The sequence below is a fragment of the Lepidochelys kempii genome, chromosome 2 (genome assembly GCF_965140285.1).
Source record: "Lepidochelys kempii isolate rLepKem1 chromosome 2, rLepKem1.hap1, whole genome shotgun sequence".
Taxonomy (NCBI): domain Eukaryota; kingdom Metazoa; phylum Chordata; order Testudines; family Cheloniidae; genus Lepidochelys; species Lepidochelys kempii.
This window is the reverse complement of record NC_136381.1, coordinates 271,808,062-271,821,597: the sequence shown is the minus strand read 5'-3', so window position 1 is coordinate 271,821,597 and position 13,536 is coordinate 271,808,062. Positions and strand designations below refer to the sequence as shown.

At 69.7% G+C, this 13,536-nt stretch overlaps 1 protein-coding gene across 2 annotated transcripts in view; it reads left to right on the top strand.

The window, feature by feature from the left end:
* Positions 1-8,657: 8,657 nt before the first annotated feature.
* The window catches only part of FASTK (Fas activated serine/threonine kinase), a 30,021-nt gene continuing 25,142 nt past the window's right edge, over positions 8,658-13,536 (top strand). For both annotated transcript variants that reach the window (XR_013635458.1, XM_078851887.1), the window contains exons 1-2: positions 8,658-8,731; positions 10,993-11,606. Coding sequence is in view for 1 of the 2 variants with exons in the window: in XM_078851887.1 (XP_078708013.1) it covers positions 11,465-11,606 (142 nt within the window). In the remaining variant the exon portion in view is untranslated. The remainder of the gene's footprint in view (positions 8,732-10,992; positions 11,607-13,536) is intronic.

Here is a 13,536-nt window from a genome sequence, read left to right as displayed (position 1 = left end):
ACGCGCTATCTCAGAGTCATGGTGGGGTGAGGGTTCTCTGGGGTGGGGACGGAGGGAGTGGGGGTGCATGGTTGGAGGAGTGAGGGATATCTGCAGGGGAGGATGTGGGGAGGGAGGGAGTGGGGGGTGCATGGTGGGGGTGGGGGGAAGGATCTCTGGGGGGAGGGAGGGAGTAGGGGGTGCATGGTGGGGGAGCAGTGAGGGATCTCTGGGCGGAGGGGAGGATGTGGGAGGGAGGGGGGTGCATGGTGGGGAGGAGTGAGGGATCTCTGGGGGGAGGGAGGAGTGAGGGGTGCATGGTGGAGGGGGGGTGAGGGATCTCTGGGGGGAGGGGAGGATGTGGGGAGAGGGAGGAGTGGGGGATATCTGGTGGCGGGGAGGGAGGGAGTGGGGGGTCCATGGCGGGGGAGGAGTGAGGGATCTCTGGGGAGAGGGGAGGATGTGGGGGGAGGGAGTGGGGGTGCATGGTGGGGGGAGGGGAGGATGTGGGGGTGCGTGGGGGGGTGCATGGTGGGGGGGAGGATGTGGGGGGAGGGAGTGGGGGTGCGTGGGGGGAGGGGAGGATGTGGGAGGGTGCATGGTGGGGGTGGGGGATCTCTGGGGGGAGGGGAGGGTGTGGGGGGTGCATGGTGGGCGGGAGGGAGGGGGTGCATGGTGAAGGGGGGGGAGGGACTGGGGGTGCATGGTGGGAGGTGGGGTGGGGGGAGGGAGGGACTGGGGGTGCATGGTGGGAGGTGGGGTGGGGGGAGGATCTGGGGGATCTCTGGGGGGGAGGGAAGGGGGTGCATGGTGGGGGGTGGGGTGAGGTGAGGGTTCTCTAGGGGGAGGGGAGGATGTGGGGGGGAAGGGAGGGACTGGGGGGTGCATGGTGGGGTGGGGTTGGAGGGAGGGAGGAGTGGGGGGATCTCTGCCGGGAGGGGAGGATGTGGGGGTGAGGGAGGGACTGGGGGGTGCATGGTGGGGGGTGGGGGGGAGGGAGGAGTGGGGGGATCTCTGGGGGGAGGGGAGGATGTGGGGGGGAGGGAGGAGTGGGGGGATCTCTGGGGGGAGGGAGGGGGTGCATGGTGGGGGTGGGGTGAGGAATCTCTGGGGGAGGGGAGAATGTGGGGGAGGGAGGGAGGAGTGCATGGTGGGGGGTGGGGTGAGGGATCTCTGGGGGGAGGGGAGGATGTGGGGGGGAGGGAGGGACTGGGGGGTGCATGGTGGGGTGGGGTTGGAGGGAGGGAGGAGTGGGGGGATCTCTGGGGGGAGGGAGGGGGGTGCATGGTGGGGGTGTGGTGAGGGATCTCTGGGGGAGGGGAGGATGTGGAGGGGAGGGAGGGACTGGGGGTGCATGGTGGGGGGAGGGAGCAGTGGGGGGATCTCTGGGGGAAGGGAGGGGGGTGCATGGTGGGGGGTGGGGTGAGGGATCTCTGGGGGAGGGGATAATGTGGGGGGGAGGGAGGGACTGGGGGGTGCATGGTGGGGGGAGGGAGCAGTGGGGGGATCTCTGGGGGGAGGGAGGGGTGCATGGTGGGGGTGGGGTGAGGGATCTCTGGGGGGAGGGGAGAATGTGGGGGGGATGGAGGGAGGAGTGCATGGTGGGGGGTGGGGTGAGGGATCTCTGGGGGAGGGGAGGATGTGGGGGGAGGGAGGGACAGGGGGGTGCATGGTGGGGTGGGGTTGGGGGGAGGGAGGAGTGGGGGGATCTCTGGGGGAAGGGAGGGGGTGCATGGTGGGGGGTGGGGTGACGCGCTATCTCAGAGTGGGGTGCATGGTGGGGGGAGGGAGCAGTGGGGGGATCTCTGGGGGGAGGGAGGGGTGCATGGTGGGGGGGGTGAGGGATCTCTGGGGGGAGGGGAGAATGTGGGGGGGATGGAGGGAGGAGTGCATGGTGGGGGGTGGGGTGAGGGATCTCTGGGGGAGGGGAGGATGTGGGGGGAGGGAGGGACTGGGGGGTGCATGGTGGGGTGGGGTTGGGGGGAGGGAGGAGTGGGGGGATCTCTGGGGGAAGGGGAGGATGTGGGGGGAGGGAGGGACTGGGGCTGCATGGTGGGGGGAGGGGAGGATGTGGGGGGTGCATGGTGGGGGGAGGATGTGGGGGCAGGGAGGGGGGTGCATGGTGGGGGGAGGGAGGAGTGGGGGGATCTCTGGGGGGAGGGGGAGGATGTGGGGGGGAGGGAGGAGTGGGGGGATCTCTGGGGGGAGGGAGGGGGGTGCATGGTGGGGGTGGGGTGAGGGATCTCTGGGGGGAGGGGAGGATGTGGGGGGAGGGAGGGACTGGGGGTGCATGGTGGGGGGTGGGGGGGAGGGAGGAGTGGGGGGATCTCTGGGGGGAGGGGAGGATGTGGGGGGGAGGGAGGAGTGGGGGGATCTCTGGGGGGAGGGAGGGGGTGCATGGTGGGGGTGGGGTGAGGGATCTCTGGGGGAGGGGAGAATGTGGGGGGGAGGGAGGGAGGAGTGCATGGTGGGGGGTGGGGTGAGGGATCTCTGGGGGGAGGGGAGGATGTGGGGGGGAGGGAGGGACTGGGGGGTGCATGGTGGGGTGGGGTTGGGGGGAGGGAGGAGTGGGGGGATCTCTGGGGGAAGGGAGGGGGTGCATGGTGGGGGGTGGGGTGAGGGATCTCTGGGGGAAGGGAGAATGTGGGGGGAGGGAGGGACTGGGGGTGCATGGTGGGGGGAGGGAGGAGTGGGGGGATCTCTGGGGGAAGGGAGGGGGGTGCATGGTGGGGGTGGGGTGAGGGATCTCTGGGGGGAGGGGAGGATGTGGGGGGGAGGGAGGGACTGGGGGTGCATGGTGGGGTGGGGTTGGGGGGAGGGAGGGACTGGGGGTGCATGGTGGGGGGAGGGGAGGATGTGGGGGTGCATGGTGGGGGGAGGATGTGGGGGCAGGGAGGGGGGTGCATGGTGGGGGTGGGGTGAGGGATCTCTGGGGGGAGGGGAGGTTGTGGGGGGGGGGGGAGGGACTGGGGGGTGCATGGTGGGGTGGGGTTGGGGGGAGGGAGGAGTGGGGGGATCTCTGGGGGGAGGGGAGGGTGTGGGGGGTGCATGGTGGGCGGGAGGGAGGGGGTGCATGGTGAAGGGGGGGGAGGGACTGGGGGTGCATGGTGGGAGGTGGGGTGGGGGGAGGGAGGGACTGGGGGTGCATGGTGGGAGGTGGGGTGGGGGGAGGATCTGGGGGGATCTCTGGGGGGGAGGGAAGGGGGTGCATGGTGGGGGGGTGGGGTGAGGTGAGGGTTCTCTAGGGGGAGGGGAGGATGTGGGGGGGATGGAGGGAGGAGTGCATGGTGGGGGTGGGGGTGAGGGTGAGGGATCTCTGGGGGGAGGGAGGGGGTGCATGGTGGGGGTGGGGTGAGGGATCTCTGGGGGGTGGGGAGAATGTGGGGGGAATGGAGGGAGGAGTGCATGGTGGGGGGTGGGGTGAGGGATCTCTGGGGGGAGGGGAGGATGTGGGGGGGAAGGGAGGGACTGGGGGGTGCATGGTGGGGTGGGGTTGGAGGGAGGGAGGAGTGGGGGGATCTCTGCCGGGAGGGGAGGATGTGGGGGTGAGGGAGGGACTGGGGGGTGCATGGTGGGGGGGTGGGGGGGAGGGAGGAGTGGGGGGATCTCTGGGGGGAGGGGAGGATGTGGGGGGGAGGGAGGAGTGGGGGGATCTCTGGGGGGAGGGAGGGGGGTGCATGGTGGGGGTGGGGTGAGGAATCTCTGGGGGAGGGGAGAATGTGGGGGGAGGGAGGGAGGAGTGCATGGTGGGGGGTGGGGTGAGGGATCTCTGGGGGGAGGGGAGGATGTGGGGGGGAGGGAGGGACTGGGGGGTGCATGGTGGGGTGGGGTTGGAGGGAGGGAGGAGTGGGGGGATCTCTGGGGGGAGGGAGGGGGGTGCATGGTGGGGGTGTGGTGAGGGATCTCTGGGGAGGGGAGGATGTGGAGGGGAGGGAGGGACTGGGGGTGCATGGTGGGGGGAGGGAGCAGTGGGGGGATCTCTGGGGAAGGGAGGGGGGTGCATGGTGGGGGGTGGGGTGAGGGATCTCTGGGGGAGGGGATAATGTGGGGGGGAGGGAGGGACTGGGGGGTGCATGGTGGGGGGAGGGAGCAGTGGGGGATCTCTGGGGGGAGGGAGGGGTGCATGGTGGGGGTGGGGTGAGGGATCTCTGGGGGGAGGGGAGAATGTGGGGGGATGGAGGGAGGAGTGCATGGTGGGGGGTGGGGTGAGGGATCTCTGGGGGAGGGGAGGATGTGGGGGGAGGGAGGGACAGGGGGGTGCATGGTGGGGTGGGGTTGGGGGGAGGGAGGAGTGGGGGGATCTCTGGGGGAAGGGAGGGGGTGCATGGTGGGGGGTGGGGTGAGGGATCTCTGGGGAGGGGAGAATGTGGGGGGAGGGAGGGACTGGGGGGTGCATGGTGGGGGGAGGGAGCAGTGGGGGGATCTCTGGGGGGAGGGAGGGGTGCATGGTGGGGGGGGTGAGGGATCTCTGGGGGGAGGGGAGAATGTGGGGGGGATGGAGGGAGGAGTGCATGGTGGGGGGTGGGGTGAGGGATCTCTGGGGGAGGGGAGGATGTGGGGGGAGGGAGGGACTGGGGGGTGCATGGTGGGGTGGGGTTGGGGGGAGGGAGGAGTGGGGGGATCTCTGGGGGAAGGGGAGGATGTGGGGGGAGGGAGGGACTGGGGGTGCATGGTGGGGGGAGGGGAGGATGTGGGGGGTGCATGGTGGGGGGAGGATGTGGGGGCAGGGAGGGGGGTGCATGGTGGGGGGAGGGAGGAGTGGGGGGATCTCTGGGGGGAGGGGAGGATGTGGGGGGGAGGGAGGAGTGGGGGGATCTCTGGGGGGAGGGAGGGGGGTGCATGGTGGGGGTGGGGTGAGGGATCTCTGGGGGGAGGGGAGGATGTGGGGGGAGGGAGGGACTGGGGGTGCATGGTGGGGGGTGGGGGGGAGGGAGGAGTGGGGGGATCTCTGGGGGGAGGGGAGGATGTGGGGGGGAGGGAGGAGTGGGGGGATCTCTGGGGGGAGGGAGGGGGTGCATGGTGGGGGTGGGGTGAGGGATCTCTGGGGGAGGGGAGAATGTGGGGGGGAGGGAGGGAGGAGTGCATGGTGGGGGGTGGGGTGAGGGATCTCTGGGGGGAGGGGAGGATGTGGGGGGGAGGGAGGGACTGGGGGGTGCATGGTGGGGTGGGGTTGGGGGGAGGGAGGAGTGGGGGGATCTCTGGGGGAAGGGAGGGGGTGCATGGTGGGGGGTGGGGTGAGGGATCTCTGGGGGAAGGGAGAATGTGGGGGGAGGGAGGGACTGGGGGTGCATGGTGGGGGGGAGGGAGGAGTGGGGGGATCTCTGGGGGAAGGGAGGGGGGTGCATGGTGGGGGTGGGGTGAGGGATCTCTGGGGGGAGGGGAGGATGTGGGGGGGAGGGAGGGACTGGGGGTGCATGGTGGGGTGGGGTTGGGGGGAGGGAGGGACTGGGGGTGCATGGTGGGGGGAGGGGAGGATGTGGGGGTGCATGGTGGGGGGAGGATGTGGGGGCAGGGAGGGGGGTGCATGGTGGGGGTGGGGTGAGGGATCTCTGGGGGGAGGGGAGGATGTGGGGGGGAGGGAGGGACTGGGGGGTGCATGGTGGGGTGGGGTTGGGGGGAGGGAGGAGTGGGGGGATCTCTGGGGGGAGGGGAGGATGTGGGGGTGCATGGTGGGGGGAGGATGTGGGGGCAGGGAGGGGGGTGCATGGTGGGGGGGATCTCTGGGGGAAGGGAGGGGGGTGCATGGTGGGGGTGGGGTGAGGGATCTCTGGGGGGAGGGGAGGATGTGGGGGGGAGGGAGGGACTGGGGGGTGCATGGTGGGGTGGGGTTGGGGGGAGGGAGGGTCTGGGGGTGCATGGTGGGGGGAGGGGAGGATGTGGGGGTGCATGGTGGGGGGAGGATGTGGGGGCAGGGAGGGGGGTGCATGGTGGGGGTGGGGTGAGGGATCTCTGGGGGAGGGGAGGATGTGGGGGGGAGGGAGGGACTGGGGGGTGCATGGTGGGGTGGGGTTGGGGGGAGGGAGGGTCTGGGGGTGCATGGTGGGGGGAGGGGAGGATGTGGGGGTGCATGGTGGGGGGAGGATGTGGGGGCAGGGAGGGGGGTGCATGGTGGGGGTGGGGTGAGGGATCTCTGGGGGGAGGGGAGGATGTGGGTGGGAGGGAGGGACTGGGGGGTGCATGGTGGGGTGGGGTTGGGGGGAGGGAGGGTCTGGGGGTGCATGGTGGGGGGAGGGGAGGATGTGGGGGTGCATGGTGGGGGGAGGGGAGGATGTGGGGGCAGGGAGGGGGGTGCATGGTGGGGGTGGGGTGAGGGATCTCTGGGGGGAGGGGAGGATGTGGGGGGGAGGGAGGGACTGGGGGTGCATGGTGGGGTGGGGTTGGGGGGAGGGAGGGACTGGGGGTGCATGGTGGGGGGAGGGGAGGATGTGGGGGTGCATGGTGGGGGGAGGATGTGGGGGCAGGGAGGGGGGTGCATGGTGGGGGTGGGGTGAGGGATCTCTGGGGGGAGGGGAGGATGTGGGGGGGAGGGAGGGACTGGGGGGTGCATGGTGGGGTGGGGTTGGGGGGAGGGAGGAGTGGGGGGATCTCTGGGGGGAGGGGAGGATGTGGGGGGTGCATGGTGGGGGGAGGATGTGGGGGCAGGGAGGGGGGTGCATGGTGGGGGGGGATCTCTGGGGGAAGGGAGGGGGGTGCATGGTGGGGGTGGGGTGAGGGATCTCTGGGGGGAGGGGAGGATGTGGGGGGAGGGAGGGACTGGGGGGTGCATGGTGGGGTGGGGTTGGGGGGAGGGAGGAGTGGGGGATCTCTGGGGGGAGGGGAGGATGTGGGGGGAGGGAGGGACTGGGGGGTGCATGGTGGGGTGGGGTTGGGGGGAGGGAGGAGTGGGGGGATCTCTGGGGGAAGGGAAGGATGTGGGGGGAGGGAGGGACTGGGGGTGCATGGTGGGGGGAGGGGAGGATGTGGGGGGTGCATGGTGGGGGGAGGATGTGGGGGCAGAGAGGGGGGTGCATGGTGGGGGGAGGGAGGAGTGGGGGGATCTCTGGGGGAAGGGAGGGTGGTGCATGGTGGGGGTGGGGGGAGGGATCTCTGGGGGGAGGGGAGGATGTGGGGGGAGGGAGGGACTGGGGGTGCATGGTGGGGGGTGGGGGGGAGGGAGGAGTGGGGGGATCTCTGGGGGGAGGGGAGGATGTGGGGGGGAGGGAGGAGTGGGGGGATCTCTGGGGGGAGGGAGGGGGTGCATGGTGGGGGTGGGGTGAGGGATCTCTGGGGGAGGGGAGAATGTGGGGGGGAGGGAGGGAGGAGTGCATGGTGGGGGGTGGGGTGAGGGATCTCTGGGGGGAGGGGAGGATGTGGGGGGGAGGGAGGGACTGGGGGGTGCATGGTGGGGTGGGGTTGGGGGGAGGGAGGAGTGGGGGGATCTCTGGGGGAAGGGAGGGGGGTGCATGGTGGGGGTGGGGTGAGGGATCTCTGGGGGGAGGGGAGGATGTGGGGGGGGAGGGAGGGACTGGGGGTGCATGGTGGGGGGAGGGGAGGATGTGGGGGTGCATGGTGGGGGGAGGATGTGGGGGCAGGGAGGGGGGTGCATGGTGGGGGGGGATCTCTGGGGGAAGGGAGGGGGGTGCATGGTGGGGTTGGGGTGAGGGATCTCTGGGGGGAGGGGAGGATGTGGGGGGGAGGGAGGGACTGGGGGTGCATGGTGGGGGGAGGGGAGGATGTGGGGGGTGCATGGTGGGGGGAGGATGTGGGGGCAGGGAGGGGGGTGCATGGTGGGGGTGGGGTGAGGGATCTCTGGGGGGAGGGGAGGATGTGGGGGCAGGAGGGGGGTGCATGGTGGGGGTGGGGTGAGGGATCTCTGGGGGGAGGGGAGGATGTGGGGGCAGGGAGGGGGGTGCATGGTGGGGGTGGGGTGAGGGATCTCTGGGGGGAGGGGAGGATGTGGGGGGGATGGAGGGAGGAGTGCATGGTGGGGGGTGGGGTGAGGATCTCTGGGGGAGGGGAGGATGTGGGGGGAGGGAGGGACTGGGGGGTGCATGGTGGGGTGGGGTTGGGGGGAGGGAGGAGTGGGGGGATCTCTGGGGGGAGGGGAGGATGTGGGGGGTGCATGGTGGGGGGAGGATGTGGGGCAGGGCGGGGGGTGCATGGTGGGGGGGGATCTCGGGGGGAAGGGAGGGGGGTGCATGGTGGGGGTGGGGTGAGGGATCTCTGGGGGGGAGGGGAGGATGTGGGGGGGAGGGAGGGACTGGGGGGTGCATGGTGGGGTGGGGTTGGGGGGAGGGAGGAGTGGGGGATCTCTGGGGGGAGGGGAGGATGTGGGGGGGAGGGAGGGACTGGGGGGTGCATGGTGGGGTGGGGTTGGGGGGAGGGAGGAGTGGGGGGATCTCTGGGGGGAGGGGAGGATGTGGGGGTGCATGGTGGGGGAGGATGGGGGGGCAGGGAGGGGGGTGCATGGTGGGGGGGATCTCGGGGGCAGCGGGGGGTGGGGGAGGGGTGACTCCCAGAGGAGCCAGGTCTCCTTTGGGGGGGCGGTTGACGTCACGCAGGCGTCGGCCAATCCGCGTCGAGACGCGCCCGTGCCTCTGGTCGCGAGTTCCGCCAGGTGCCCCGCCCCCTCATTAGCATAAGCCGAGGCCTGCCGGGGCGGGGCGGGGCTGGCGCGGCGCGGGGGCTGCCGGGAAGATGGCGGAGGCGGGGGCCGGGGCGGCGCTGAGGGGCCGGGGGCGGCGACGGGCTCCAGCGCGGCCGGGAGCGCCATGTAGGGGCCGCGCGGGGGGGCAGAGCTGGGGGGAGGGGCCCGTGAGTGGGGGGGGCGGAGCTGGGGGGAGGGGCCGGTTTGGGGGGGGCAGAGCTGGGGGGAGGGGCCCATGAGTGTTTGGGGGGGCAGAGCTGGGGGAGGGGCCCATGAGTGTTTGGGGGGGGCAGAGCTGGGGGAGGGGCCCATGAGTGTTTGGGGGGGGCAGAGCTGGGGGAGGGGCCCATGAGTGTTTGGGGGGGCAGAGCTGGGGGGAGGGGCCGGTTTGGGGGGGGCAGAGCTGGGGGGAGGGCTCTGGGAGTTGCCAGTTGTGGGGCGCGTCGGGAGCGGGACCGGGGGGCTCGCTGTGGGGAGAGCCGGCGGGGCGCCCTGTCCCGGCGGGGGGCGCGTCGGGAGCGGGGCCGGGGGGCTCGCTGTGGGGAGAGCCGGCGGGCGCCCTGTCCCGGCGGGGGGGCGCGTCGGGAGCGGGGCCGGGGGGCTCGCTGTGGGGAGAGCCGGCGGGCGCCCTGTCCCGGCGGGGACGCGCTATCTCAGAGTCGGGGGGGCTCGCTGTGGGGAGAGCCGGCGGGGGCGCCCTGTCCCGGCGGGGGGCGCGTCGCGGAGCGGGGCCGGGGGGCTCGCTGTGGGGAGAGCCGGCGGGCGCCCTGTCCCGGCGGGGGGGCGCGTCGGGAGCGGGGCCGGGGGGGCTCGCTGTGGGGGAGAGCCGGCGGGCGCCCTGTCCCGGCGGGGGGCGCGTCGGGAGCGGGGGCCGGGGGGGCTCGCTGTGGGGAGAGCCGGCGGGCGCCCTGTCCCGGCGGGGGGGCGCGTCGGGAGCGGGGCCGGGGGGGCTCGCTGTGGGGAGAGCCGGCGGGCGCCCTGTCCCGGCGGGGGGCGCGTCGGGAGCGGGGCCGGGGGGCTCGCTGTGGGGAGAGCCGGCGGGGCGCCCTGTCCCGGCGGGGGGGCGCGTCGGGGAGCGGGGCCGGGGGGGCTCGCTGTGGGGAGAGCCGGCGGGCGCCCTGTCCCGGCGGGGGGGCGCGTCGGGAGCGGGGCCGGGGGGCTCGCTGTGGGGAGAGCCGGCGGGCGCCCTGTCCCGGCGGGGGGCGCGTCGGGAGCGGGGCCGGGGGGCTCGCTGTGGGGAGAGCCGGCGGGCGCCCTGTCCCGGCGGGGGGCGCGTCGGGAGCGGGGCCGGGGGGCTCGCTGTGGGGGAGAGCCGGCGGGCGCCCTGTCCCGGCGGGGGGCGCGTCGGGAGCGGGGGCCGGGGGGGCTCGCTGTGGGGAGAGCCGGCGGGCGCCCTGTCCCGGCGGGGGGGCGCGTCGGGAGCGGGGCCGGGGGGCTCGCTGTGGGGAGAGCCGGCGGGCGCCCTGTCCCGGCGGGGGGCGCGTCGGGAGCGGGGCCGGGGGGCTCGCTGTGGGGAGAGCCGGCGGGCGCCCTGTCCCGGCGGGGGGCGCGTCGGGAGCGGGGCCGGGGGGCTCGCTGTGGGGAGAGCCGGCGGGGCGCCCTGTCCCGGCGGGGGGCGCGTCGGGAGCGGGGCCGGGGGGCTCGCTGTGGGGAGAGCCGGCGGGCGCCCTGTCCCGGCGGGGGGCGCGTCGGGAGCGGGGCCGGGGGGCTCGCTGTGGGGAGAGCCGGCGGGCGCCCTGTCCCGGCGGGGGGCGCGTCGGGAGCGGGGCCGGGGGGCTCGCTGTGGGGAGAGCCGGCGGGCGCCCTGTCCCGGCGGGGGGCGCGTCGGGAGCGGGGCCGGGGGGCTCGCTGTGGGGGAGAGCCGGCGGGCGCCCTGTCCCGGCGGGGGGCGCGTCGGGAGCGGGGCCGGGGGCTCGCTGTGGGGAGAGCCGGCGGGCGCCCTGTCCCGGCGGGGGGCGCGTCGGGAGCGGGGCCGGGGGGCTCGCTGTGGGGAGAGCCGGCGGGCGCCCTGTCCCGGCGGGGGGCGCGTCGGGAGCGGGGCCGGGGGGCTCGCTGTGGGGAGAGCCGGCGGGGCGCCCTGTCCCGGCGGGGGGCGCGTCGGGAGCGGGGCCGGGGGGGCTCGCTGTGGGGAGAGCCGGCGGGCGCCCTGTCCCGGCGGGGGGCGCGTCGGGAGCGGGGCCGGGGGGCTCGCTGTGGGGAGAGCCGGCGGGCGCCCTGTCCCGGCGGGGGGTGTGTAGGGCACGGAGCATCTGGTGGGACTTTTGAGGAGAGTACAGGTGTCTCCTTGCTGCGTTAGCTGGTGTTTCCTTTGTCCCAGGCTGAGGCCCCTAAGGAGACTGGGGCCCTGGCTCTGCCTTCCTCATGCTCTTTCTCTGACTTTCCTTCAGGGTCTCCTTGTTTTCAGAAGCCCCTCGAGTTGCCCTCCCCGCACCATGCTGCGCCTGCTGCCATGGCTCCGCGCCCTGAGCCAAGAGAGCACACGGCCCTGTGTCCTGCAGGGGCTGGCTGCTAGTGACACGAGGGGGTCCAGGATGTACCCGAGCTGCTACTGTGCGGGGAAGGCCAAGCAGCGGGCTGTGCTGCTGCCCCTGGATCCCTACAGCCATGGGCTGCTCCACAGCGTGCCCCCTGATGCTGGCAGGACTCGAGGCCATGGCAAGAGGAAGAGCTGGAGCTTCATCCACGAGAAGATGAGCTACGACACTTTCTTCACCATGAAGCGACTGATAGAGCGGTCGCGGAGTGTGGGGGGAAGTGCTGCGTTGGGTCACCCAGAACCCCAGCAAGGTGTCTGCCAGCCACTACCCCATTGCCCTGCACAAGCTGGGCCAACTGCTGCAGCAGCCGCAGGGCCAGGCCATGGTGAATGGAGAGCACCGTGGACCCAGCCAGGTGCTGGAGCAGCCAGAGTTCCAGGCGCTCTGCCAGGCCATCATCAGTGGGTGCTCCAAGTTCGATAACTTCAGCATTGTCAATTGTCTGTACGCTGCCGCAGCCCTGGGTGAGTGTCCCAAAAATGGGAGGGTAAGAGGTTATGTGCCATGGGGTGTTTGAGTGGTCGTGGGACTGCTGTGCATAGGTTTGGGAGAGCAGGAGGGGTTATCATGCGTGTGTGGACACCCAGTCTGTGGGTAAAGGGGTTACCTTCCTGGAGGTGGGCAGCTCTGGAGCAGGGAGGGTTATCTGTAAGGTGGACAAGGAGTGGCGCCTGGCTATGTGTGTGAGGACGTTGCCTTTCTGTGTGTACGCAGGAGGTTTGGACCGGAATCATACCTGTGTGAGTTTGTGTCAGGGGCAGGAGGCATTGTGTCATTGCGGAGGCAGAAGCTGCATTTTGGACACACGCCTTGGGGCGTGGGCCAGGGAGGACAAGAAGAAACAAATGTGAATATGAGTAGGCCGCAGCTGTCTGCAGTGCCCAGAGTGCCTGTGTGATAAGGAGGCTGAGAGAGTCAGCCCCAGCTGGGAGTGGGGTGACAGCCGCTGCAGAGAGAGGGGCCGGGAACTGGGGTGCAGACTCTGTGAGCTCTACAGAGAGATCGACCTTCCTTCAGGGGCAGCATCCCAGGCTTCGGCCGCACTTTGGTGTATGGGCAGGAGAGGAATCTATTAATGGCCTGCCTGGATCAGCCCCTCTGGCTAGTGCCGGAGACTTCAGAGGAGGGCATAAGAATCCTTCCATAGCTGCTGATGTTACCCACACAAAATTCTCTGTTACTTGCACACTCTAAGGGCACCCGCCTTTACCCAATTCCTAGAATTCAAGGCATAACCCTCTTAATTAGGCACCCACCTGTACACCGTTCTTAGGACTCAAGGCATAACCTTACGCTCTGCAGGTTTGCAGGGTCTTTTACTAGAGAAAGAGCCTTACATAGTAATATCCTACTGAACTTCTATTTATTAACAATCACGAAAACGGAAGGCACATGCTAAGCATGCAATGTTCACCACTCCCAATAAGGCAGATGAACTTTTCTTGATGGCCAGTCAGGATCAGGTCATCTGGGGGACTCCAGCTTCTGCACAGTGTAGTTGGCAGGGTGTTGAGGTCTGGCAGCTCTGATCTTGGGGCTGGGTCCTGGAGTTGGTTCCAAAGAACTTCCCTTTGGACCCCAGTTTATATACTGCAACTTGAGTCCTGCTTAGCTGTACCTTCACCTATCATTTTACTAAATTATTACTAAACAATTCTCTAACCAATCCTAACATATTGTACACCAATCCTTTAACCAATCATAACCCACCACCTTAATTGATTTACACCTAGCAAAATTAGTGGTGTAACAGAAACAATCAAAGAACCCGACAGATAAACACTAGAGACGTGGGGACCATAAAGACAAAACAATAAAAAGAGGGATTTCACACCCACAACTATTGATAAGTGGTGTCTTGCCGGACAGAATGCCATCAAACAAAGTTTTCTTTAACCATCTTAAGCTCTGTTTCTGTGTCTGACGATGATGGGTGCTATTCGGACAGGAGCCTTCTGAACAGCCCGATAGGACATTGTTTTAATGTAATTTAGATGGAATGTGGGGCTGTGACTTCCTGCTTCTTGGCTGATGGCTGCTGCTCTCCTAATATGGCTGCAGACAAAGGCCTCAGACCTTACAATGTGGCTACAAGAAAAGGCCTTATCTTTACAACATGGGACAATCTTCCCCAGCAGTAGGTTTCATGTAGCCCTTAATAGTCAGCGATCGGCTTAAGCCTTGGAGAGGAGGTATAATATACCTGCAGAATTTGTGTTACAATAACTATTATGTGTGTTCTTGGTATGCACATCAACTTCCAATCCTTCTTTGAATCTCGCTACATTCTTGGCTTCAATGACTTCCAGTGTCAGTGACTTGCACACTGTAATCACGAGCCGTGTGAAAAGGTATTTTTCAGTTTTGAATTTCCCGCCGTTAATCTCTTGGAAT